This window comes from Dromaius novaehollandiae, chromosome Z (assembly GCF_036370855.1).
Source record: "Dromaius novaehollandiae isolate bDroNov1 chromosome Z, bDroNov1.hap1, whole genome shotgun sequence".
NCBI classification, from domain to species: domain Eukaryota; kingdom Metazoa; phylum Chordata; class Aves; order Casuariiformes; family Dromaiidae; genus Dromaius; species Dromaius novaehollandiae.
This window is the reverse complement of record NC_088132.1, coordinates 34,523,638-34,547,879: the sequence shown is the minus strand read 5'-3', so window position 1 is coordinate 34,547,879 and position 24,242 is coordinate 34,523,638. Positions and strand designations below refer to the sequence as shown.

Sequence of the window (24,242 nt, the reverse complement as noted above, 5' to 3'; positions counted from 1 at the left end):
TTCAGTTGAACTCCAGCCTTGACATCAGAGCCATTTTAACATGATTAGGGTAGAGGGTGTCTGATTCTGTTCACCCAATTTTAAGTCTTTTCAGACACATTGTATTCAAACTCTGTTCAAAAGAAAGAAACCAAAGGTGGTTGTTGTGTGTAAATTCCATGTCTGACAAAGACTGTCTTGTATCTTCTCATCTGTGCTCCATATAAAATGGTTAAAAGCTGCATAGGTACCAGGTGAAGATTAACAGAAGTTACAGATTACTGATTGGCCCTGTTTTACTAAGTTGATAAAAGGACAGTTTTTGTGCATGCTTTACAACCCAGGATGCCACTGGCTAAAGCTTTTCTGTTTAGATGAAGAGCTTCATTTGTTTAACTTCTGTTACATACCTCTGAACTCTTGACTTTCCACTGTAGTGTCTAAGGTCTGGATCTCTTCTGTAAGTATTCAAATAAAATAGGCACCTCCATTTAAAATGTTCCTGTCATAGCTATGTGTATTTGACATCTTGATTTCTGAAGAAAGACTGCTTGGTTTCTTTACAGTTCTTTGAGGTACTGTATGACCCAACTAACTCTTTCCACTGATACTAACTAAATTAGTACCTGGCATCTGGTTTCTTTATTGGTGAGGGAAGTGAGCCTGCTTTGCCATTTATATCCTTAGCTAAGAAAGCCTGCTAGCCAAAATAATCCGATCTCATGTGCCTGGTGGTGGTGTGTGCTGGAAATAGAATACACGTGCGAAACACATGTCAGAAATAGTCACTGCATGGTAAAGAACCATTTTTTCCACATGCTTTTGAGTAAAATAAAATGATTGTGTGACAGAGGTACTTAGATTTCTATCTGAAGCTAAGGCATTTTCATTTTAAGTCAATTTACAACAGTTAGTTTCATATCTGCTTCCTTCTGTAAATGGCACAGAACAGCATATAATGAAACATACATGTGTGCTAATTGCCGTAAATATGAAGGGAAACTTCCAACAATTGTTTAAAATTACTTGTTCCTCTCCTTTTCTCCTGTCTCTGCCTGCCACTTACGCAGGTTTCCTCCGGAACACTTTTGTTATAGTTTTACTGTAATAAAAATTGGTATTTTTTTTGCTGCGTGTAGGTTGGCCTGCAACTCTTGAAACCTAAAGGAAAACAAAATAATTGAATTTGTATGTATTGAATGTAAAACAGAGCTGCCTATGTCTTCATGGTTATAGTGTGTTTTTGCAGTGTTGTAGCTAAAAATAGATACTTGGTCCTAATGAAAATGGCATGAATCTCACATGTAGCTTACTAGAACAGTCAGTAGGCATTTGTTTTGTACCTGTCAAAATGAGTTACCTTTGTAAAAACAATACAGGTGATAAGAAAATGAAGACATTTTGAAATTTCTCTTTAACTCATTTTTCTTCTTGTAAAACTTATTTTTTCCTATTTATGAGTTGATCCCGTATGTATGTTTTAATAAGTAGAAATATAACATGAACTTTAGTATATGCATATCAGACAGTAAAAGCTATTGTAACTACTTTAGTCTTACACCAAAAGAAAATTTTTTTAAAAAATGCTATCACTGTTAGTCAGATCCTACCTGTTTTAGTCAATATATAGTCTCAAGACAGCTGTTCATTCAGAAAAAGGTATAGATAGTTTCCTATAATGTCCCCCATTTTTTTCAATTTTATGTCAGTAGCTTATATAAATAGGCAGCAGAGCTTTGTAGGATATAAGATATTTAAGTCTAAAATAGCCTCTTGTTGCTTGATATTCTAACATTTCTTTGTGGAGTTCCCATCACCAGCTGGAACTTTGACTGTATGTGGATGGACATGATTTTCAAGTGATTGAACTCTAGACTCAAATACCACAAACTTGTATAATTTGTTAAGCCCCTCCAGATGGCAGGTAATATTCCAGCGTTAGATCTCCTTTCCCTTCCTTTCTTTCTCCAAAGTAAATTGCTGGCAAGTCTATTGGATTGTCTTTTAAAAATAGAAGAGATCAAATATCTCTGAAGTATTTTAAAATAACAAGCCCATAGAAAATAGAATGGAGTTTGCAATATTGGTGCTGCAAATGGATTCAATGGATGGGAAATTGTACTATTTGCAAGCATTTTCATTTATTTCCCTGTGTCAGTTCCAAATGTGTGGGGACAGTGGGAATAAGGGAAAGTACTGCTTGTGAGCAAGTTAACTCGGTGCTTATGAGAAATAGACTTGCAGCTGCTCTTTTCCTGTCTGACTTTCTCATGAACAAAGCATAATTAAGAGACGTTCCTGCTCATGGCTCAGATGCTTACTGCTCCTTACATTCGCGCAGCACTGTGTGGCATGGCAAGACTTTGGCCTTGAATGCTAGCCCAATATTAATATGAGCCAGAGATTTTTGTGCAGGGGATGCCAGCCGTTTTAATGCCCCCCCTTTTTTTCTTGAGTTGGAGATTTAAGCTTTCTGAGTAGACCAAAGTTGAGCTCCATGTCCTTAACCTTGAAGCCTCTTCTTCTCCTATTTCAGTTTTCCCACAAATGTCCTTGTTCTTTTCACCTGTTGTAGCTTGAAAAAGTTCCTAGTCAAAATCTGTAGTCGCCTCTTCTAATCTTTCTAAAAGTCACTTCTTCTAATCTTTCATCAGGTTTGTGTGTCGTGAGACACTCATTGAGAGAGGTAACAAGTCATGATTAATTATTGAGACGTGTCCATTCCTTTTCTTTTGTTATTGTATCTATTCTTTTCAAGGTGTGTTAAATTTTCATATGCTGCATGTCTTGTTTACCTGTTCAAATGTCCTACTGAAAGCATGATTTCCTGCATATCTGCATAGTATATGGTATCATTGAACCTTGACCCACTGGAATTTTCCAGGTAATATCCCAGAGTGACTAATACTGGTCATAGCAAAAATACGAAAACAATAAAAAAACCCCAAAACCCCAACAAGCAGCTGGTGATGCCTTTCAAAGCATGGGACAGGATGGAAGGAAAATTAGTTGAGTGTTTCTAATGTAAAAGAAACAAGACTTCCTTGGGCCTTCATCTACGTTCAGATGATAAAATAGTTCAAATCATGTGGTTTTTCTCAGGAAAAGCTCCTCCTTTCTTTAACAGGATTTATGCCTGAATAAGGACTTCAGGATTTCTTTAGAAGAGAATCTGACTTTCCCTTTTTTACCACATAACACACTTCCTCTTTTTCTATTTACAGATCATAAAACTGTGTGTGCTGTTAGTTAACTGTTTTTGTAATTATTACTAATCAAAATAGATATACCCAGCAGTATCATTTCCGTTTAACTTTTTTTTTTTTTCCCCCCCTCGCAAACATGCTTCCAGTGGCCAGATGTACAATATATGCAAAACACTTGACTTGGTCACCTGTAATAACACAATAAAAGATCCTTTTTTTTTTTTGTGTGTGTGTGTGTGTGTGTGTGTGTGTGTGTGATCACTTGATTTATGGGAAATCAGGGTGGAACAAACAGTGAGTTGCTCAAGATTTTGAATCTGTTCATATTTCTTTGGATTGCACGCTTCATACCAATTACTAAGAATATTCAGTCTGAATATCACCTTTCAGTTAAGGTTAAAGAAGAAAGATGGAGAACCTCAACATTAGCAAGTTTTAACAATGTTCACTTATGAATTAGAAGTCATAAAGCAGTATGTGTGACCTGTGATTATTGGATTACAAGTTAGTAGACTTTGCAAAGATATTGCAAGTGATACAAATGAGATGCAGTGCCATTTTAATGCTAATTTTTCAGTAATAGTGGTGTTAAAATATTTATGCACTTTCATTCTGTTGACTAATTTTTTTTTAGCTCTAAACTTAATAAAACCAGGAGTTTTGATGCTGGACTCTTCAGACGGTTTTGATATACAAGGTGTAAAATAAAAAAAATCACAAAGAGTGATTGCACACTTAGTTGGAAACTAATCAGTATAGTAAAACATGCAGCTTATGTGGTTGTCTAAATTAAACTATTATATTCTGTATAAGACCTCAGTTATGTTTCATGACCAGAAAAGAAAAGCACACCATGTTACCGATATAATGTAGAAGTTCTCTGAGTGAAGGCTGAATTTGAAAATGAAAAATGGTTTGAGGAAGTTGGGTGTTCAGAATACCAGAATGACTGGATTAAAGAAATACTTCTGTAATGCTTATTGTGGAAATAACTTAGAGATACAAGCAGTATAGGAAGTAGCTTTACTTTTCTCTTTCTTTCTAAAAGCTCTGTGTTGAATAGTACTTGCAACATATGTTTCTTTTCATTAAATGCTGACATTTTGAGGTTGCAGTGATTTGAGGTATAAGCCCATAGTCTCGCAGTGGGTAAGGACTGTTGTATGAGATGTCCTTTGGAGATTGGGAGAAACAGGTTTTGTCATGATTTGATCGTTCTAGGGGGTCTGTGTCTGTGGTTCCTGAAGAGATTATAGCTAGGCTTCATTGCTGCCACTTGTCTCCTCCTCCTGGATCTTTTCCACTGATTTCATGTCCATCTGACAGTCAAGGATGATGCAATCTCTGGGCCTGTCTTCTGCCAGGGCTAATTTGCTAGCCTGGCAGAGGTTATTAAGTGAGGCATGGCACAGAATCTGAGTTAATATTGGCATAGTTACCTGTTTCCAAACAGTAAGTTACAATGTTTGGTAGTAGAGGCATAGGGTATGGCTGAGGTAGTTATTGAATGATGGAAGTGTCACAAAAAAAAAGGTAGTGTTTGGGGGGAGAAAAGTGTTGTGCTTCTGTTTTTTCAAGAGGAGAGAGATCAAAATCCTTGCAGAGACTCTACCTGAATTAGCAGATTGGCCTCAAAGAAAGGCTTGGGCTTCAAAGGCAAGCAGAAGTGTTGTACTTTCTGAAATATCCCATTCGTGGGAATTTATTGATCAGTTAATGCTTTAAATATATGGATCTGGGTGTAAATTATTGCAAATGAGGGATAACCTGTAGCTGTGGAGCTGCAAGACTGCTATCTTACAGGGAAAAATGCTCACGACCGGCATCCTGCCAAAGGCTCTAATGCAGAAGAGTTATCGCACTGCAAAAATTTTGTTTGTTCTTTGCTGTTTGATGGTTTTGAGGAACTTTTTTTGTGACAGACAGAACATGCAAATAGTGCAGATATCCAAGTCATGCTTGCAACCTCATATGAGAGCAAATCATATGTGGAAGAGTATCAGTAGGGACCGAAAAATGCCAGAAGTTTTGACTTTGAAGTTATTTGAAGTTTAGAGAACTCCGAGAATGTAAAGCTCTGCACCAAAAAGGAATTGTTTAACTTACATCATTTAAAATACTTTGTTATGTAGGGAGCAAACATAGCATCCCTCATTATCAAACTGCTTTTCTCTTGACTACACTGACTGCAACCAGCATCCTTCTCGTACTATTTTGTTAAAGAAATTTAGCACATGCTAAAGTTGTATGTAAACACACTTTTCTTTATAGGCAGTTCAGGTGGTGCAAAAATTCTTGTCTATAATAGCTTGCGACACGATTAATGTTTGCTGATGTACTGACTGTTGTTGTCGATAAAACAAACGATTACTAGAGAAAATAGACAGTTGCTATTAAGTTACGATAGATGAATTATAAAGTCAGCTGCTTTAAAACTTTATGATAACCGTGTCTCAGGAACCATTTTCTTAGACAAAATGAAAACCTTATTTAATAGAAAATTATGAAAATCTATCATAACAGCCGTAGTACGTTTGTCTTTCAGTCTCTGTTGCTTTGTGACACAACCCAACCAGATAGGCCCAGGATCAAGGTCTGCCTTTTTAGCTGGTGACCCTTTGTTTATAGCTCTTTGAGGCTTCTGAGCCAGCTTTTAAGTCTCCATTAATATGTTGTACATTAACTTACTCTTAAGGCTGAGTCCCATGGTAAATGTACATGTCCTTAATCTTTTGTTTTTCGTACGTAAAATGTTATAATTTCTTCCTAATGATCATGAACACATGTACTCTTATTTTACTCATTTCAAATCATTCTGGATCTGTATAATATAATTAATTTCTAAGAATTAGGCATGCCTGAAAAATTGAGTTCTGAATACCTGTAGCCTTTGGAGTGTTTCTCCTTTCCTTTTTGTATGAGAAGTGTTAGGCACTTGCAAATGTTTTGTGGTACATTACTGACTTCTTTACCTTTTGTGTTTTTTGTTTCCTACCTAATTTGCTTGATAATGTTTTCTTCTTTTGCTGTTGTTCTTAAGCCTAGAATGAAATGTGCTAAAATATGTACATAGCCAAGTCATACTGGCCACTTAAAAGGACTGATCATCTCTTTAATTTCAAATTAAAAAGCAATTATCCACAAAAATTTAAACTTTAAGAGGATATGAGAGCTTGGATGAAACTTTATGGAGAGTAAGAGAAAATGTCCTGGAATTCCTTCCTCATTGAAAGTGTTGAGATACCCTATATCACAGGCAAAGCTAATGTAAATCTTAAATTTACATCTGTCCTAAAAGAATAAGAAAACAGAAAGAACAATTACAAAAGGTCTTGTATTGCCAACAACACATTGTTGTCATAGAGACACAACTCTGAGGAAATGACCATTTAATGTAAATTTTACCTGTTACTTTTACATGTTTGATTTGCAGTTTAAAATATGAAAACTAAGCAGAAAAGGCAGAGAGCAAGTTGTACTGCTTTATGGGGAAAGTCTGCTTTTCAATAGTACTCATAAAAGAAGCTGGTCCTCAAGAGCAAATTGTTAACAGTTCTTAGTTCAACAAATATTTCAATAATACTTTCCCTTTCTCTTCATCCTTAACTCTCAGATCTCTTATGTAGCAATTAAAAAAAAAAAATTCTTTTACTGATGTTTCATTTCTTAATGTTCTGAAATAGTACCAGAGTTATAAATACTGACAAAGGAGTCAATTTGAATACAAAATCTTTTAAATATTCATGAATACACTGGAGTGTCTTCAACACATTATTAGTTTATTTTGTGTGTTGTGTAGTTTTCCAAACATTCAAAGATGTGAACATTCCTTTTTATTCTTAAAAAAAAAAAAAAAAGCTTTCTTTCTGTCTTTTAATCTTGCAAATATGTTTTATAATTTTTGAGTCATTTGTCACCTTACCCTTGTAAAAGGGGATAGACTCCCAAAGAAGAATATAGAAATATTGCTTGGGTGTGCAGAGGTCTTGTTAGAAAGGAAGAAGGTCAGCTGGAGCTTAAACCGGTAACGGGTGTCAAGAACAACAAGGAGGGCTTCTTCAGGTATGTTAGCAGCAAGAAGAGGTACAAGGAAGATGTAGGTCCACTGCTGAATTGGACACGTTGCATAACTCTGCAGGGATCTGATGGGATGCTTCTGAGAGTGCTAAAAGAGTTGCCTGACCAACAGAGCCACCGTCTATCATCTTTGAAAGATCCTGAAAGACCCAGATGGTTGGAAAAGGGCAAATATTATCTGCATCTGCAAAAAAGACAACTTGGGAAACTACAGACCAGTCAGCCTCACTTCAGTCCCTCCAAAAATTATGAAACAGGTCCTTGTGGAAGTTGTTTCCAGGCATGTGAAAGGCAAGAAAATGATTGGGAAAAGCCAGCTCAAATTTACCAAGGGTAAATCATGCTTGAGCATCATTCTATGATGAAACAACTTGATCAGTGGATGAGACTGAGTTTTGGATGCCATCTGTCTTGATTTTTAACAAGGCACTTCACATGCTCTCCCACAACATCCCTGTTGACAAGTTGATAAGATATGGACTGGATATATAGACCTCCAAAAGTGGCTAAACTGCCAAGATCAAAGGGTGGTGATTAATGGCTTGAAGTCAAACTGGCAGCTGCTCACAGGTGGAGTTCCTCAAGAGTCAATATCGTCTGGTATTATTCAATATCTTTATAACCAATCTGATGACGGGATTGAACCCTTACCACATTTGCAGATGATAAAATGAAAGGAGAGGTAGGTATGTGGGAAGGAGGAGCCACTCTTCAGAGAGACCTTGACAGGCTGGAAGATAGGGCCAACAGGAAAAAGATAAATGTAAAGTCCTGCCCCTGTGATGGAGTAATCTCAAGCAGCAGAACACACTGAGGACTGAGACTGGCTGGGGTGTAGCTCTGCTGGAAGGGGCCTTGGCTAAGCTGAACACGAACAATCAGTGTGCCCTGGCAGTAAAGAAGGCAAACTGTGTCTTAGACTGCGTCATGAAGAGGATAGCCAGCAGGTCAAGGATTGTGCTTATTCCACTGTCCTTGGCGCTTACTAGCTGGCAGAGGGCCACTAAGGTGATCAGAGGCTTGGAAATCAGCAGGTGATCTAATTGAACTTCCCATACCTGAAAGATAATTACAGAGAAAGTGGAGGTATTCTCTTCGCAAGGATGTATGGTGACAGGAAAGAAGCCATGGGCACAAGTTGCTTCAGGGAAATTCCATCTGGATAAAATAAAATAATAATTCATTGTGAGAACAATTAAATATTGGAATCAGTTTCCTAGAGAACTGGTGTTGCTATTAATAATGAAGTCTTGACTTGACGAGGCCGTGGACAACCTAGCCTAAGGCCATGCTTTCAAGAGGAGGATGGACGAGATGATCTCCAGAGGTCCTTTCCGATCTAGATGTTTCTATGATTCTGTCAAACAAGTGATAATCTTTTAGTTTTGTGAAAGATGGCCAGTTTTTGAAGTCCAGGATTGTTAATATTTTGAAGTGTTCTGGCTGATCTTAATTGATCAGGCGGGATTGATTTTTACCCAAGAATACATCAATAGTAGCTCTAATTGGTAGGACTGATGATAGTTGTAAGTATCCTTAGCCTGGCTGGACTGGGAAGATTAATGGATTCTTACTGGAACTTTTTTCTTCATACACAACAACAAAAAATAATCATACTTGCAAATCATCTGTAAACAACAAGAAATAAATCAGATCTATTTTCACATTGTGGAAGGATGTACTCTAGCATTTATAATAGGAACTTTCCGGAATAAAATTGTGACTCTAGGAAGAATTTGTTCATATCTGTACTCATAAAGATCACGGCAAAACCTATGCAACTGATTGGGAAATGATATTTCAACATGTTTTCTATTCTCAGTTACAGATGCTGTAATTCTTCAATTGCCGTGGTAGTTGTTTGTGTCGTTTGGCTTGAAAAATTAATCTTTCATATATGAGATGGATGTAATCATGGTTTTGTATGTAACCATAGAAGTAATGATAATAACTTAAAAAAGCTATTCCTCTATGTACTACTCCTAGTCCAGTATTTCAGGTTTGTAGCAATGATAGAAATGAACTGTTACTTTTAAAGACATTTTTTAAAGTGAAAATTTGAGCAGAGGAATGCAGTTTGTCTTAAGTATTCTTATTCATTTACTTGAATATAGCAGAAAGCTATCTTATTTTTACTTAAACTGAGTAGCAGAAACCTTCATTTTAAACTTGATTCTGAAGGTATATCAGCTATTTCTGTAGAATGAGTAGGTTGTTATATGCGATAGCTGAAACCTTTCATTCACATTTTAATTAGGTGCACGCAATGCATATTTTGTCTGCAAAACATAAAACTTTTTTTCTTTTACATAGGCAAGAGATTTCCATAGTGGTTGGCTTTGATTTGTGCTATAATTTGTCAAGCATATAGCTTTAAACAGAAAAATGCTAGATAAGGACAAAATAAAAATCATTAATCTACATGATGGCATTACTACTATCAAATTTAAATGGTGATTTTTTTTTTATTGAAAGATTTTTTAAGGGTATTAACTTGAAGTATATATCTGGTAGCAGAATAATAGTCATAACTTTTATTACTGTGGTATGTAGTTAACAGACATTGATTCTATTTAAGCAAAGTTTTGATCTCTCCAGACTTTGCGCTGTCTTTAAGTGTATTTGCTTCATGAGGTGTTGCAGTTTCTCTAAAATTAGAAATTAATTTATTCTGAGTAAATTAATTTCAGAATGTAAAAGCTTATTTTTGAGCAATTATAAAATATAGAGAAATGCTGGAAATTTGTAGAAAAAGAATTGTTGTTAAATCTTTGCTTTCTGAGCTTGAATTTAAAGTTGGCTGCAATGTTGTCCTCAAATATGTATATGCAGCTCCCTTCTCCAGTAGTCCTAACCTGATAAAAGTTGGTTGGTGTTCTGCTACTGATTTCAGCTAAATTGGATTTATTTAATTGGCTTCTGTAGGAGTTGCACATATATCAGCTTTTGAGGGAAGCTGTTTATGTAAACATTGAAGGGTGGGTTTTCTTCAGTAGTTAAAAGTTAGGCTATAATGTTTGTGCAAGTTGGCCCTTTGCCTCAGTATTTTAGTTCAGTATCTTAAGTAGGATTTTTCTGGGTGGAGGAGGAGTAATACTAGTTTTCAATTCACATTCTTTGTACAGGAATGAGCCATGTATATGTATTAAGCAATTGCTGGTGAGGTAGTACATGTCTGCTTAAAAGCGTAGTAAATTTTTTTCGTAAGTTCTGTATTAACTTGTTTCCTCAGGTTATTAAGCATATTACAGGTGGTGCCTCTGTGCAGTTTTTAGTGTTCCTGTTTTGGTGGGTTGTGCCATTTGATCTGTTTACCTGTGTACCTTCTGAAAATCTTGGATCTCGCTTCCTTACTGAATTTCTGCTGTACAAACAGAACTGGCCCATTTGCTTTTAGCTAGGTCAAGGGGCAAGCTCAAAATAACACTGCTGCAGTAAGAATATGATACTTTATTCTATGTCAAATACCTGTCCGTGAGCCTTTTCAGAGAAAAGGCAGTTTGGGTACCTTTTTGGCACTCGGTGGAATAACTCCACCGTTTGGTTTCTGGTGTGCCAGATATGTAAAACAATTATTTTTACAATAAAAATATTTAAGTTTGGTTAAAATTTTGAGTATGATATATAACCCGTTATGGTTAATGCCTTCATTAGTTTACAGCTTTTGTGGCATATTCTAGAGGTATGTGTCAAAGCACTGTATATGGTACTGTACAAGAAAATTTCTAGGCATTTAAATATGGCATTTGGAAAGTGAGGCTTGTAAAAAGATATTTTGAACAGATTTTTCAAATTCAACACTTAGCTTTTCAACAGTAAATAAATTCTGTCTAGAGTGTGTGTGAAAATATCCAAATAAGGCAAGAGACATAGGGATCAGAGCAATCACTGTGAAACTTAAATTCTTTTGGAGTGTTTTCTAAGTTAAATAGCCTTCCTTGTCATAGTGTAGGTGGGAACATTCTGGTGAATAGCAGAAATATGCCTGTCTTGCTGGTCTCCCCTTGGCTTTCTCAAATAAACACCTCTGGCATCATTGTGAAATGCAAGTTAAGCACATGCTGCAAAACTGTCTAGACTAACTAACAGCCTACAATAGCCAGCCATTCAATAGCCAGTTATTTAAAAAATATGAAGAGGATTAATTGCATCAGGGTTCTAACACTCAACGGGAAGTAAGGTAAAAAATAGTTAATGTTTTTGTGTTCTAATATTGGGTGGAAAAAACATGAGTGATAGATCATAATCAAACAGAGATAGTCTTCAGGGTTGACAGACTTCAGTAGAGATGCAGGTAATATTTAAAACAATATGCATCTTCATCCTAGTAGCTATAAGGGTCGATCTGCCTATATCAAATTGTTTATGTACCTACTGCTCAGCAAGTCTGGATGAGTCCTGCGCCTGTCTCCAAAATAATGTTTTTGTCCTGGTATCTTGCAGCCCGGACTGTTCATTTGAGATCTGCAGTACAGTTCTCTCCTATCTGTTTATTTCATAAATTTGGAAGTAATGCTTCTGTGAATGAAGCCGATTCAAGAAGCATATCTGCACAAGTGGAGAGTACTTGTCCTAATCCTAATGCAGCTCTAGTAGGAAGCTGGTAGTAGTGTCAACATAGTCTTTCACTGTTGCATTTCTCTTTTGTTCTGTGCTAACTTCTAGTAATCTGAGAATGGCTGTGCATGGCCCTTGAAAGGGGGTTTATAAAGGGCTGGGAGCAGAGACGTGAGAACTGGTGAGCATGACACCAAGCCCTAGAGTCACAGTTAGTTTTGACTAGCTTTTGCTGTGTTTCTAGGTGAATAAGATCCAGCCACAAGTACAGAGCATCAAGATGCCAAAACACGTAATGTGGAGAAAACAATGACTCAGTACGAACCGGATGGATGTGGGGACATAATTACAGTGTAAAATCAGTCTGCAACAGGTGGTGTGCCTCAGCTCAGTGGCAATTTTGTCTCTCCCTTCCTTATGTCGTGGGGTAGGAAGGCTTAGAGGAGCCCATGCTCAGTGCAGTGTAGAGTAACAGGCCCGGAGTACACGGCCCCTGAAGCCTGTTGGGATTAGGTGTGGGGAGGGGATAGGCCAAACATATCCACCTATTGCAACTGTGGTCCGTGGGAGAGTTGCAAAGGTTCATTCTGTGAGAGTATTTGCAGTTTGAAAATCTTCAACTCCTTTGCTTTTCTCAGCAGTTGAGCAGATATTATTTTCAGATACTTAAAAGTACTGAACTTGGGATGAGAGGAGGGATCTTTCATTTCAGTAGCTGAGAGAGCGGAAGTCTTTGCTTGAAGCTGCACTCTTCTTCATGGCTGCCTTCTGTAACATAACCTTTCCTACTTCTGACTTGAGAACAGATTTTGAAGAAACACGTGAATAGTTCTTTGCTATATGGATCAAAGAATTCCTCAAGAATTTTGATCAGTGGTTGAATCTTACAACAGGAACAAAAGTACTAAGTCGCTGACGGTTCCATCTCCTATGAACCAGAGGATGCTGAGGCGAGTCTTCTGCTGGAGTGCAACCTGCTGCGTACAGGTCTTCTCTTTGGAAAAAGTTTCAGCTACTATTATTGCCACACTTTGGAGTGCTAAAATAGGAAAGTATTACAAAAAGACCTTTTTCCATTTTCTCTGCAGTGATGAGGGAGAAATACTTAAAAAGAAGAAAAAGGGAAATGTAAGATTACAGAAGTTGGGTGAAGCACTGAGAGCAAATATTGTACCAGAAATTCTTTTTAGAATATTCATAATTCTTAATTTTAAGATGACACTTCACCTTTTAATATATTCTTATGCAAACTTTTGTTGAAAATGAATTTCAGCAAATATCTTCAAATAAATATATATTCTAAATGAAGATGCCTGCAGTTCGTGTATTCTTTGTTTTATAAGGTTATTTTTTGTGTCGAGCCCTTTTTTTAAGGAATCTAAATCAAAACCTAGCAAAATTGCCTTAAAGTCTTATCATGACAGTACATTTTTTAACAATAATATTGGAAGCATTTTAGGTTCCCCATTTCTCTTTCAAAGGTAACTTTATTTATTTCCCAAGGGTATGGCCAAGTGAGCAGGATTTTGGTGTATGAAGATTTTGAGTCAGATTTCATACAACCATATAATTCTCTAGTCCCTAAGGCACAGGTTTTCTTCTTAATTTTCTTACATGGGCAATAATTTGCTTGTAGACAGAGTGGTAGAAGCTGGAGCCAGACATTAAGAAATTGATGTCCGAGAAGTGGTGTGGTGTGTGGGATTTTTTTTCCTTCATTCACAGACTTGCTGGTGTAGCTTTTAAAGCATGTTTTGCCATCATGTTTTGTAAAGCAGTTTCTTTCAGTTACAGAACTCTGTATGTAAATGCATTTGTGGAAGTTGTTTGCAGTTGCAAACAGTTGATTTAAAGGCCTGCTGAGATTTATGCACATTCACATGCAAATTTTGTTTGCCTTTGAGGTTTTTCGCAGGTTTTTGGTACGTGTTAATTGTGAATTACCAAGGTGGACATTTGTAGTGATTTTTTGCTGCAGCACAGACTTGACCACAATGATCTCCATTTTACACTGACTGCTCAACTGGCTTGTCATGCTGTCTTCAGCTGGGGCATATCCTAGAAGATTGTTTGGAAACTTTTGGCAAAGCGTCTGGTAGTGTGTAACTTAAACTTGACAGAATTGGGTGGGAAACATACACACGTACTCAGGACTGATGCTTCACTGGTTTTGGATTGGACATGCATAGAAAGAGAACATAGGCCACAGTAAAATGAGAAGCTTGGCTATGAAGAAAGTAGAAGGGAGGATGTAGAGCTTGTGTTTTGGCCATGTTATCTTAAAATGGCAGCTGGATGTCCATCAGAAAATGTCAGTCAGTTTGAAATACTAATTTTGACAAAAAAAAAAAAGACTGGAGTTGTGAGTTTAAACTCCTGTTATCAACAAAAGTGTATCTAAAACCACATTTGACAAGGAGGGTCTAGCATCAGTTAAATCCCGAAATGTAAAAGGGGGAGCCTGTGATGCTTAATTTTAAACTTTGAGTTAGATCTTAATTGAGTAAGAATCCAATACTTTTTCCTAAATGGATAGTATTTTAGCTCTCATGGTAGGGAAATATAAAACTATTTCTGTGTAGGTTATATGTCTTGTGTTTAGCCCTTTCAGACATAAGCCAAGAGACTAACGGGCTCATTTTTACAAATAAAAGGAAATACACACTAAATTCTAGTGGGAATGTTGCACATCGTCAGAGAATAAATGTATCTATGCAGATTTTTCTCTTTCATGTATTCTTCCTCTGTTTAAAAACAAAACAAACCTTTACCTTTTCCAGTATTTAGATCTTATTTTTCCCTGTTTCTCTTTCCTACATGTTCATGATAGCAAATTTCAGTTCCTCACAGTAGTAAATTTTTAATAGCAACCTCTAGTTATACTGTACTTTATAAATAAGCAGAATTACATATTCATGAATGAAATAGATTAAAGTGTCATTTCAAGTTCTAGCTTTTCGGGGAAGCTAAAAGGAAGTGTTGTATGTAACATCTTCAAAAATACATTTAAGTAAAATAAGCTGAAAAATGCTAGTGTGTCCACTGTAGAAGTTCTTACTTAGTTAAATGAATTTTATTACTGTAAAAACATTCATTGTAGAGATTTTTGTGTTCTGTTTGTTATCCTTTTCTAGTAGATGATAATATGAAAAATGCATAATTATCAGACTTTGTGACACAGTTGGGAAAATAAAAGTATATATCAGATGAAATATTAAGTTAAATTCTGTTGTTCATAAACTATTTTAATTTGGGCAAGAAATGTAACTAGGAAGAATATACTTAGTGAAAATCTGGTGGCTAGTTTGATTGTTGTTGTTTTTTCCAGAGTAAAAGTTCTATGTTGTATTTTCCTTGAAATCTGCGGAAAACGAATGTGATCAGTTTGGCCTTGTCTCAAAGTAAACTTAAATATTTTGGCACGCAATAATATTTTACTTCTGCGAGTATATTTATCGTACTGTATACAGCTTGCTAACGTATATGTGAAATGTCATTTACAGGTGCTGACCTTAAAGAAAGAGCAAAAATGCACTCAAGTGAAGTTAGTTCTTTTGTCTCAAAAGCAAGAGCAACTATTAATGAAATGGGTAAGTAACCTCTTCTTTGAACAATGCATTATTTAACTGTAACCTGGAAAGGTCAGATCAAAGGAATGACGTAAACATGCATGAATAATTCTTGACACATAATAGGATATCCTGCACTATTTGTACTGATGAGACATATGAATCATGGTGCATTACTCTTTTTCTTTTTGCTTTTTTTTAATATGCCTAGTAGAGTTTGACTTTATTTTTTAGAATTCTAAAAAAAGCTAAATTTCATCTGAAACAGAGATGATTTATACTTCTTTCTTCATGAAGGAAGGATTGTTTTGTGACATCCAAGTGCTTTGGGATTTAATTTTTACTATTGCATTCTTCTGGTTGGTATAATTAACACAGCCTTTAATATGTTTTAGCAACATGTTAGAAATCTACTGCAGATAGAAAATGTGCCTTGTAAAATTTTGTTGAATCTACATCTGTTTTGTTATAATAGAACTTGTTAATACTCTGGGATTTTAATGCTATTTGATTTGTACCATTTATTAAGAATAGTAATTTCTCTGAAAATCTTAGATTAGGAATGCACCACTGAATCATTACATATCTATGGCCCTGCAGATGAATTTTAACATAATTGTTTCTTAACATGGCATTGCCAATACGTTTTGTTAAAAGGAGAGTTCAAGTGTACGAACTTTGAAACAATTCATTTTATCCATGTGAATTATAAAAGCAACTTATTCTGTCACTTGATATTTTGGCATAGTCTGCAGAAAATTTTCAGTAAACCATTGCCTTTTTTATAACTTAAATATGTAATCATGCAGGGTTGCTGCATGGTATTTTTGGTCCTTTTAAATGTGTGCTGACACAAGTTACTGTGTTACATCATAGTGGTGTATGCTGTGTATATGTGTTTAAGTAGTAAGAAGTTTGGAAAATGTAGTCTTGCACTAATATCAGCAAACCGTTGCATCTAGTTTAGTCATTATTGGTTTATATTGTTGAGAATGAGAACAAATATAAATTCCTGTAACCTAATTTAGGATATTACTTAACGTTGCATTTAATCTAACTGAAATCCGTGAAATATGAGATGGAGCAAAAGACTGTGCCTTGTTTTTAAATTTACGATGAATAAGGTAATGATACTGGAAAAAAAATAGCTCTGAGAAATAAATCGTTTCTAAGAGAATTATTTTATATGCATTTCCTTAATAACACTGGGTCATATTCGTATCTTTGGCAGAATGCTATGGATGGAAACCAGTAGGTTATGGCAGGTAAATGACAGACTACTGAAAAATGAGTCTTTAATTGGAAACTTCATGGAGATATTTGAGTTCTTGAATTAATATCTTGTCTTTGAAGTGAAGCAGATCCTCAAGTCTCTTAAAAAAAAAAAAAAATCAATAAAATATCCAGAAATGAATAGACTGTTAATTTCCTTCAGCTGAAGTTGATCCTCTCATTGGAATGCAAAGCAAGAGGCAACAAGCTGTTCTATTTGGTTACTTTGTAAGATTTATTTTTTTTTATTTTTTTTATTTTTTAAGGAGAATTCCTTAGCTCTAAGTGCTAATTTCTCAGCCTTTCTTGAACTGAAGTTGCGGAGAATACTTTCTGTACTTTTTCTTTCTTAATGTTTAAATAGAGGTAGTAGGCATTAAGATTTTCCTTTTATCAGAGTTATGAGTACCTGTTCATTTTTATTTTCAAGTGAGAAAATTCTTAAAAGCTGAAAAAATATTTGGATTCTGCATTCTTCACTGAATAACTGGGAAAGTATAAGCAGGGATTTGATGCTTTAATTTGCTTCCGAGCTGAAAGACTGCATGGCAAATGTTTGATTGTCTTCAACTGAATTAACTTGCCTGTGAGATTGTTTAAATACTGAGTATGTAAGCAAATTTCCAGTGTTATCTAGAAGGTTTACAATGGATCATTACACTAACAGTGAATTACATGAAGTCTAGGAGACCAGAAGTAGTACTGAGGAGTGCTTTCATTCATCTGTCTCCATTCTTTTCCTCAAGAAAGGAGCAGGAAATTGTGAGTAAGTGAAATTGCATACTTGAAAATGTAAATCACTGAAATATCTAGATAAGAACGTTTGTGAGGGGATGTAGTAGCTAATTAGACAATGTGTAAACTGGAAAAGAGAAAAAAAGACTTTGAACATAGTCCTTGGTAAATGTCTTAACTGCACTTTTGCTTAATTTGGGTAGAGGACTCTCTTTTTTGCCATTTCAGCTTGCTTAAAAAAAAGGCGCGGGGCGGGGGAGGGACCAAAAAAGCTAATTACTAAGTAGAAGATTTTTGATGGTAGCATGGTGTCTGGATATCTCCTACTTCACTGTTTTTGCACGCAGACTAATGGCAGTTGGTTGTTCAGGATTAGAGAAGAATATTGAGACATCGCTTCTAATGTTATTGTTCAATTTTCACACCATATATGTTTGGACAGTACGCAAATAGTTGTATTTTAAAACCTGGAGATTAGATTAATGCATAAAGTGTGGTGCTATAGGACAGTACCCGGATGACTAGAAGTGAACATTAATTTTTTTTAGCAAGTCAGAGGTTCTCAGTTCTTCTTTTCTTCTTCTGAAGAAGTGATCTGGCATCACAAAACGTAGCTTCAGTAAAACTAGTGGGACACAGTATTTGCATTGGATTACTGGCAATGAGTCAGTATATTGAAAATAAGCAGATCAAGGTATTCTTCTTGCCCAGCAACAACCAGAATGTTATGAGATGGTTAAAGAGGGGAAAGAATTCTCTAATGATGATTTGCCACTGCCCAAATGTTATACAGTTAAAGAATAATATTTCCAATTTCCCACTTTGTGCTTTTTCTATCTATGTTTAATGCTGTAATGTCATTTAAAGTGTGTTCTACTTTTTGCTCTTCAGAAATAGGTCATGTTTTGATAATTCTGTTTGTGTTCAGCTGTCTGACCTAGTAAGGAGATGCTTCTTTTTTAACAGTGTTTTCAGAAAGAAAAACATTGCTATCTCTGTAGACGAAATGCTTGAAAGGTTGCTTACATCTTGAGTAACTGGATAAACTTAGCTTTTTAGAATTGACATGTCTTGGCTTTCTTTAGTTCCTGTCAATTTCATGATTTTAAAATCGTACATTAGTGGCTTTCTAAAAGGCTGCAGTATCATTTTGGAATACAGCTACAGAAAGGAATTTTCTGGAAATTAAAAGCATACTGCACTTGTTTGTTACAGTATTTTTATGGGATTAATTTATAACTTCTTGCTAAATTTGGGTGAAGTATTAAGACTGCAGTAAATATCACTTAGTATAAAAATAAGCACTTGGAAAAAAATCTGAAAAAACTGTACCAAGCTATTAGTTGCAGCTCTAAGAGCTTTAAGTTGAGGGGAAAAAAATCAAAGCAGCCTCTATTTTAAGCAGTGATTGCTTTTGCTAAAATTATATCAGAGTTGTGTGGGTTGTCTTTTTTCCCCTTCTCCTCCTCCTCCCCTTAAGAGTACGAACATGAGACTACTCATCCATTAGTATATTCTACCTTAAGGCTCTTCGTTACTTACGTAAGGCTGTTTTTACACTCAAGAAAGCTCAGAGAGAAAAACGTTAATAGATCTTTTGAAACCATATACAACAAAACAAGCCTTCTGACAAAATTAAATCAAATCTTACTGACTCCTAGAACCCCCGTTTTTTGACATTTTTGGGAAAAATGCCATCATTATACGTCAGATCTTCAGCATATATTATATGGTGTAGCTCCCAATTGGAGCTGCCCCAACCCCAGTTGGGGTCTGGGCTGTGATATTACGATTGTATGTACGTTTTCAGCTGCAAAGCACACTGAGGCTACAGAAGGAACAGAATGCAATAATCACTTGTCACCAGGAAAATAACTTGTTTAACACAAGGAAAAAGCAAAATTACAGAAGGAATTTGGCCTAGGCAGATCTTTGTGATTGCTCATGGTGAGGTTGGTCCCCAACATCCCCAACATGTAATATGTGAGAAACGCTGTTGGTTGCCACAAAGCTCTTCCAGAGAACATAAAAGGCGTTAAGTGTCTGAGTCCCACTGAACAACAATAAGACTTGGAGACTGACTTTCTTGGGCTTTTGAAAATCCCAGCTGGAGCATGGTCAGGCCTGGTTTTGTATCTCATTGGAAGGCAAAACAGCTTTCTAGTGGCCTGACTCAACCTAGAGCTGAACTGAGCTAAGAAAGGAGAAATTTTTACTGAAATACTAGTATTTGCTCAGTGGAAATAACTTTTTTTAATTGGACATGTTCCACTCAAACAAAACTTACGTTGCTTCATTTATGACACCTGATCAGTTTACATGCATAAGTTGTGATATGATTTAAAAAAAAAAAAGGTGATATTTGTAACTTTGTTTAGACATAGCCTTCACAGGCATGATTATTTCTAACATATCCAACTTGAGTGTGACTGTCCTGAATAAAAGCACGTTGCATTCAGTTACTTGCATTTTGTTTCCTTAACAATATTGGCTTTTTTTATTGGGGTGAGATTTTCTTTTTATTCAAAGTAGCTACAAATCTTTATAGACAATATGTACATATATTTTTGTCTTCTCCTTACTAGTATTCTTAGCAGTCTTCTGTCATTCTGACTCCTCTCTGTGGTAACCAAACTTGTAATTTACCTAAGAGAGTGCCCTTGTTCATCCTTCAAGAAAATCATCTATTCGGTAAAAAGTTCGTTTTTTGAGTATTAAAGGTCATGCATTCTTAGAAATTCTTAGGTTGTGCCAAACAATATGCTACAGGATTTTTGAATGCAAGCTGTCAAATCTTGGTCCCAGAGGTTCCAAGAGTGGTATCAGAATTACTCAATTTTCAATGCTTCTGGTCTGCTAATTGCCACCACACTTTCTTATGGTAAATCCTCAAAAATAGGAAAGAAAGATCATTGAGGTCTAATTCAGTGCCTTATTTTAGTATTTGAGGTTTAGGGGCTTCTATGGAGCATTGCTGACTGTCTTCTGCAGCATAAATCTGTTTTGTTCTCTGGTGAAGTTATGTCAAAAACATAGGTTACATATGGTGAAGGAATGTTCCCTTGCATAGTAAACTGAATGTGAAATTTGATTCTTAAAATGTAGAATATTTAATCTTTGCTATGATAAATATTTTATGTGTGTAAGTTCCTAACTTGTAAATTTCCCTTTCTTCTGCTCTCCAAAGGATGTGTTGATGACTATTGCCTTTATTTTGAGGGTTATTTACTACTTTGAGATTGCTTTAAGGATTCTCTTGAGTTTTTATAGTATGATTGATACTGCCTAAAAATGTGTATGTTGGAAAAGTCTGGACAGTGGAGGAATGATCCATAAATTTCCATGCAGTATTTAAGGTGCTTTTGTAAAGGAGGGAGAGGGGATCCAAATTTTGTTTCTGGACAAAATGCAATAAAATGCATTTTGCAATTTCTTATGCAATCATATATTTATAGATCTTATGCAATACATGCTCAGCTTAAATTCATTCTGTAATAGCTGTTGTGCTATGAAATTTCACCTCATGCAGACATGCAGATGTTCCTAGTGAACAGATTTACAGCTTGATATATCACTTTTCTTTCTGTACCAAGAGATTGTACACAGTTTCTTCCTTTAATAAATATGATTTTCACATGGTAAGTCATATTAAGAGACTAAAATAAGACTGTAAATATTTTGTCATGATTAGAATATTTGCTTATTTTGGAGCTTCAGGAGGAGTGTGGGAATTAGCTGTATTAATTTCAAACTGTTACAGGTTTGCTATTTACTTTGCTGCTGGTTATCCAAGTGAGAGAGAGCTTTAGAATTTGGTGGTCCATCGTTAAATGAAGGATAGTAGAAGTCCACTTTATGAAGACTAGTTTCCACTGCCTGTGGCAGAGACATGTAAAACAATTTGATTAGGTTTAGGAAGATGCTGAAAACCTCAGGAAAGCTTAAGCTGACAACTTCTGAAGCAACCATGATTTAAAATGGATATACAATTGCCTGTCACTTAAGGAAGCTACGTGTAATTCAGGAATGAATATTGGGCAGTTGGAAAAACTAAGACGTAGATTGTCTTGCCCAGACTAGGTGTTTGGTGAGTTTCTGATACAGAACCTACCGAAATGAAGAATGACATTCTAGGGTTAGGTAAGAAAAGTTACACTTAGACATTTTTATTTTCAACTTTGTATCTTTGGTTTTATTGTTACAGGTAAACCATACAAATCTAATGTTGTATATCATATAGATCATATTGTTTTTTTGACAAACATTTAGCTCCTGATTACTCTGCTCCAAGAAACAACTGCGTATGTAACATTGACCCAATCCATCTGGATTTGCTGAAGGTAAATCTGGGCAGCAAAGATGGAGTGCTCTAGTTGTGTAATCCAGTGAGAAGAACTGTGGGCTTCTCTCTTGGGGAAGTGTAGGTGTAGGCCATAACTTGAAAAAGCAGTCACTGGGAGGCTGAATGAAATATCAAAGATACAAATCAAATATTGCAAATGACAAATTTATAGCCGATGCTGCCATGCTTAGCACTCATTCTCAGACACCATGGTTTCCATGTGTTGCTGAAGCTGTGAAAGGGCAATTTTTGGCACAGTATTTCTTTTGCTATGATATGTTGTTGCCTGTTCATCCAAAGCGTTATGCCCCAGCGTGGCTAATATAGTCTAAGACTGCTATAGTATTCTGAAATGCATTGCTGAGCCCTTGGTGGTTTTCCAGTAGTAGCTTTGATTTACTGCTTCTCTTAACATTGAATTAATTTAAGATACCCTTTGACTAAGTGTTGTCTGTTTCCTAAATAGGCAGTGCAGTCCCTGTAGAGCTGAAATTATGTGCTTTGTCAAATTGCATTGGATTGTTTTTAATTAAAAAACACAGTTCTAAACTTTCTACCATTATAATGCCAATGAATGCAACATTAAACTTTTCTACCAAGATGTTCATTAGCTGTTCATATGACAGTGTTGCTTCCATGATTGTTCATATACTTTTTTCTTTCCATAATAATAACTTTCTAAAAATTACTATAAAAATGGTACAGAAGCAGAGGGTGTTAATATTAGGATCAACTGATTTTCCTTCCCATAGATCTAAGGATTAGGGAAGGAGGTGGCTTTGCACAACATATCCTTTTCTTTGATCTTGCTACTGTTCAGTCTGGACATAAATTAACATAGTCTTAGCTGTAGTTTCAGTTTTCCCTCTGGTAGTAATTTCAGATGCTGTTCTATGAGGAAAAGGGACTGTGCTCTGGACATAGCTCTTTCATTTTCCTCACCAAAAAAAAAAAAAAGAAAGAGGGGTTCTGCACGGTCAGATTGTCTTTTGGGATCATTGTAGCCAGGTTGCACGCTGACTATTAAAACATGCCTCCAGTATGACCTGCTATCCAGTGCTTCTGTCCCCTCTCTAGGGTGTCACATTATTTACGTTTGATGTGTTGGGAAACGCTTCCCCTTCCTCACCCTATTCAGGTTTGAATGTGAATGTTTCTGTCCCTGAAAGAGAGAGTAATTCGTTAGCTCTTTTGCCTTGCCTGCCTCAGTCTCTGGCGCTGTGCCTAGAACCCATTGATATTCAAAGGGCAGCAGCACCTGGCATGGTACAGAAAATATTACACTGCTCTGTGCTATCCAAGAATTCCTAAGCTAGTTGCTTGAGCCCAGCAATAGGTTTTGACTCCGGAATACCATGGTTAAGTCTTACATTGGATATGGATTTTGTCTAGATGTGTGCTGGATGTCAAGGTGGACAGAACTGCTTTGGTGATGTTACAGAGCTAGAGTGTCTGTTTGTTTGTTTGTTTTTTCTTTTAAGCTTACTGTGAAACAATTTTCTAGAGACTTCTCTGTTTCCTGTGTAATGTTCAATGAAGGAGTTGATTGAAAATATTACTTACTACATGAAGCTAATATAGAACTAAAGATATATTAGCATTAGAGCGGTTGAAATTTAATGCTATGTTTCATTTAAGAGTGGAGAAAGTAGCTAATATATGAATATGAAATATTCATATGTGTTTGAAATATTGATGAAAACAGATACAGGAGAAAAATTGCTAGAAATGTTCGGCTAAAATGATCATACTCTGGGATTTTCTTTATGTTATGATGAACGGGTTACTTATACTGGTACTAGACAATGTGTTATCTTCATACTGTAAATGAAACAAGCACCCAATAAACAGACAAATGAAAGTCTTGTCCCATTGGGTTCTCTTAACTATTTGAGGTTATAGTTGTGCTATTGTTTGAATTTTATTTTCTGTGTGCGCTATACGAAAAAAGAAATTTGCACATACGGTAGTCTTTGTCCTCTAAGGCTTGCTTCATTGTCGTTTTACTGAGGACAAAGTAAGACTACAAAAGGAACATTAGTAAATATGAAGACAGTTGAAGAGTTGATATATCAAACTGCAACATATTACTGAAGATGAATGAAATATCCAAACTATTTTATGTAGTAAAAAAAGGTGCAAGAAAATCACACCTCTCAGTTCCAGTACTTTCTTAGCTTTCACTACTATTATCAAGAATATAGAACACACTGTTCCCCATTACTTGTCAATAAAAAAGTACTAAATAGAAAATCATGTTCCTACACAAAATCTTCTGTTTCAATTCAAAAATATTTTTACAGGCCATTTATAAGGTTTAGTGAATCAGTGAAGAAAACTGGGAAATTAATGAGGTTCAGAGAGATGCTTTCAGAAAACCCTTTGGCTGCTGTCATCACTGGTAGCTTTTAATAAAGAAAAGATAAACTTTACTAATATCTTCTGCCTAATAATCAACTGTAAACAATCGGCAGTAACCATTTTCATTAAAAAAAAAAAAAAGGT

General features: G+C 35.8%; 1 protein-coding gene across 3 annotated transcripts in view; it reads left to right on the top strand.

Moving 5' to 3' along the window:
• The window catches only part of LOC112978785 (methylglutaconyl-CoA hydratase, mitochondrial), a 112,435-nt gene that overhangs the window by 21,102 nt on the left and 67,091 nt on the right, over window positions 1-24,242 (top strand). For all 3 annotated transcript variants that reach the window (XM_026092500.2, XM_026092501.2, XM_064502599.1), the window contains exon 4: window positions 15,323-15,409. In XM_026092500.2, coding sequence (XP_025948285.2) covers window positions 15,323-15,409 — 87 coding nt within the window. The remainder of the gene's footprint in view (window positions 1-15,322; window positions 15,410-24,242) is intronic.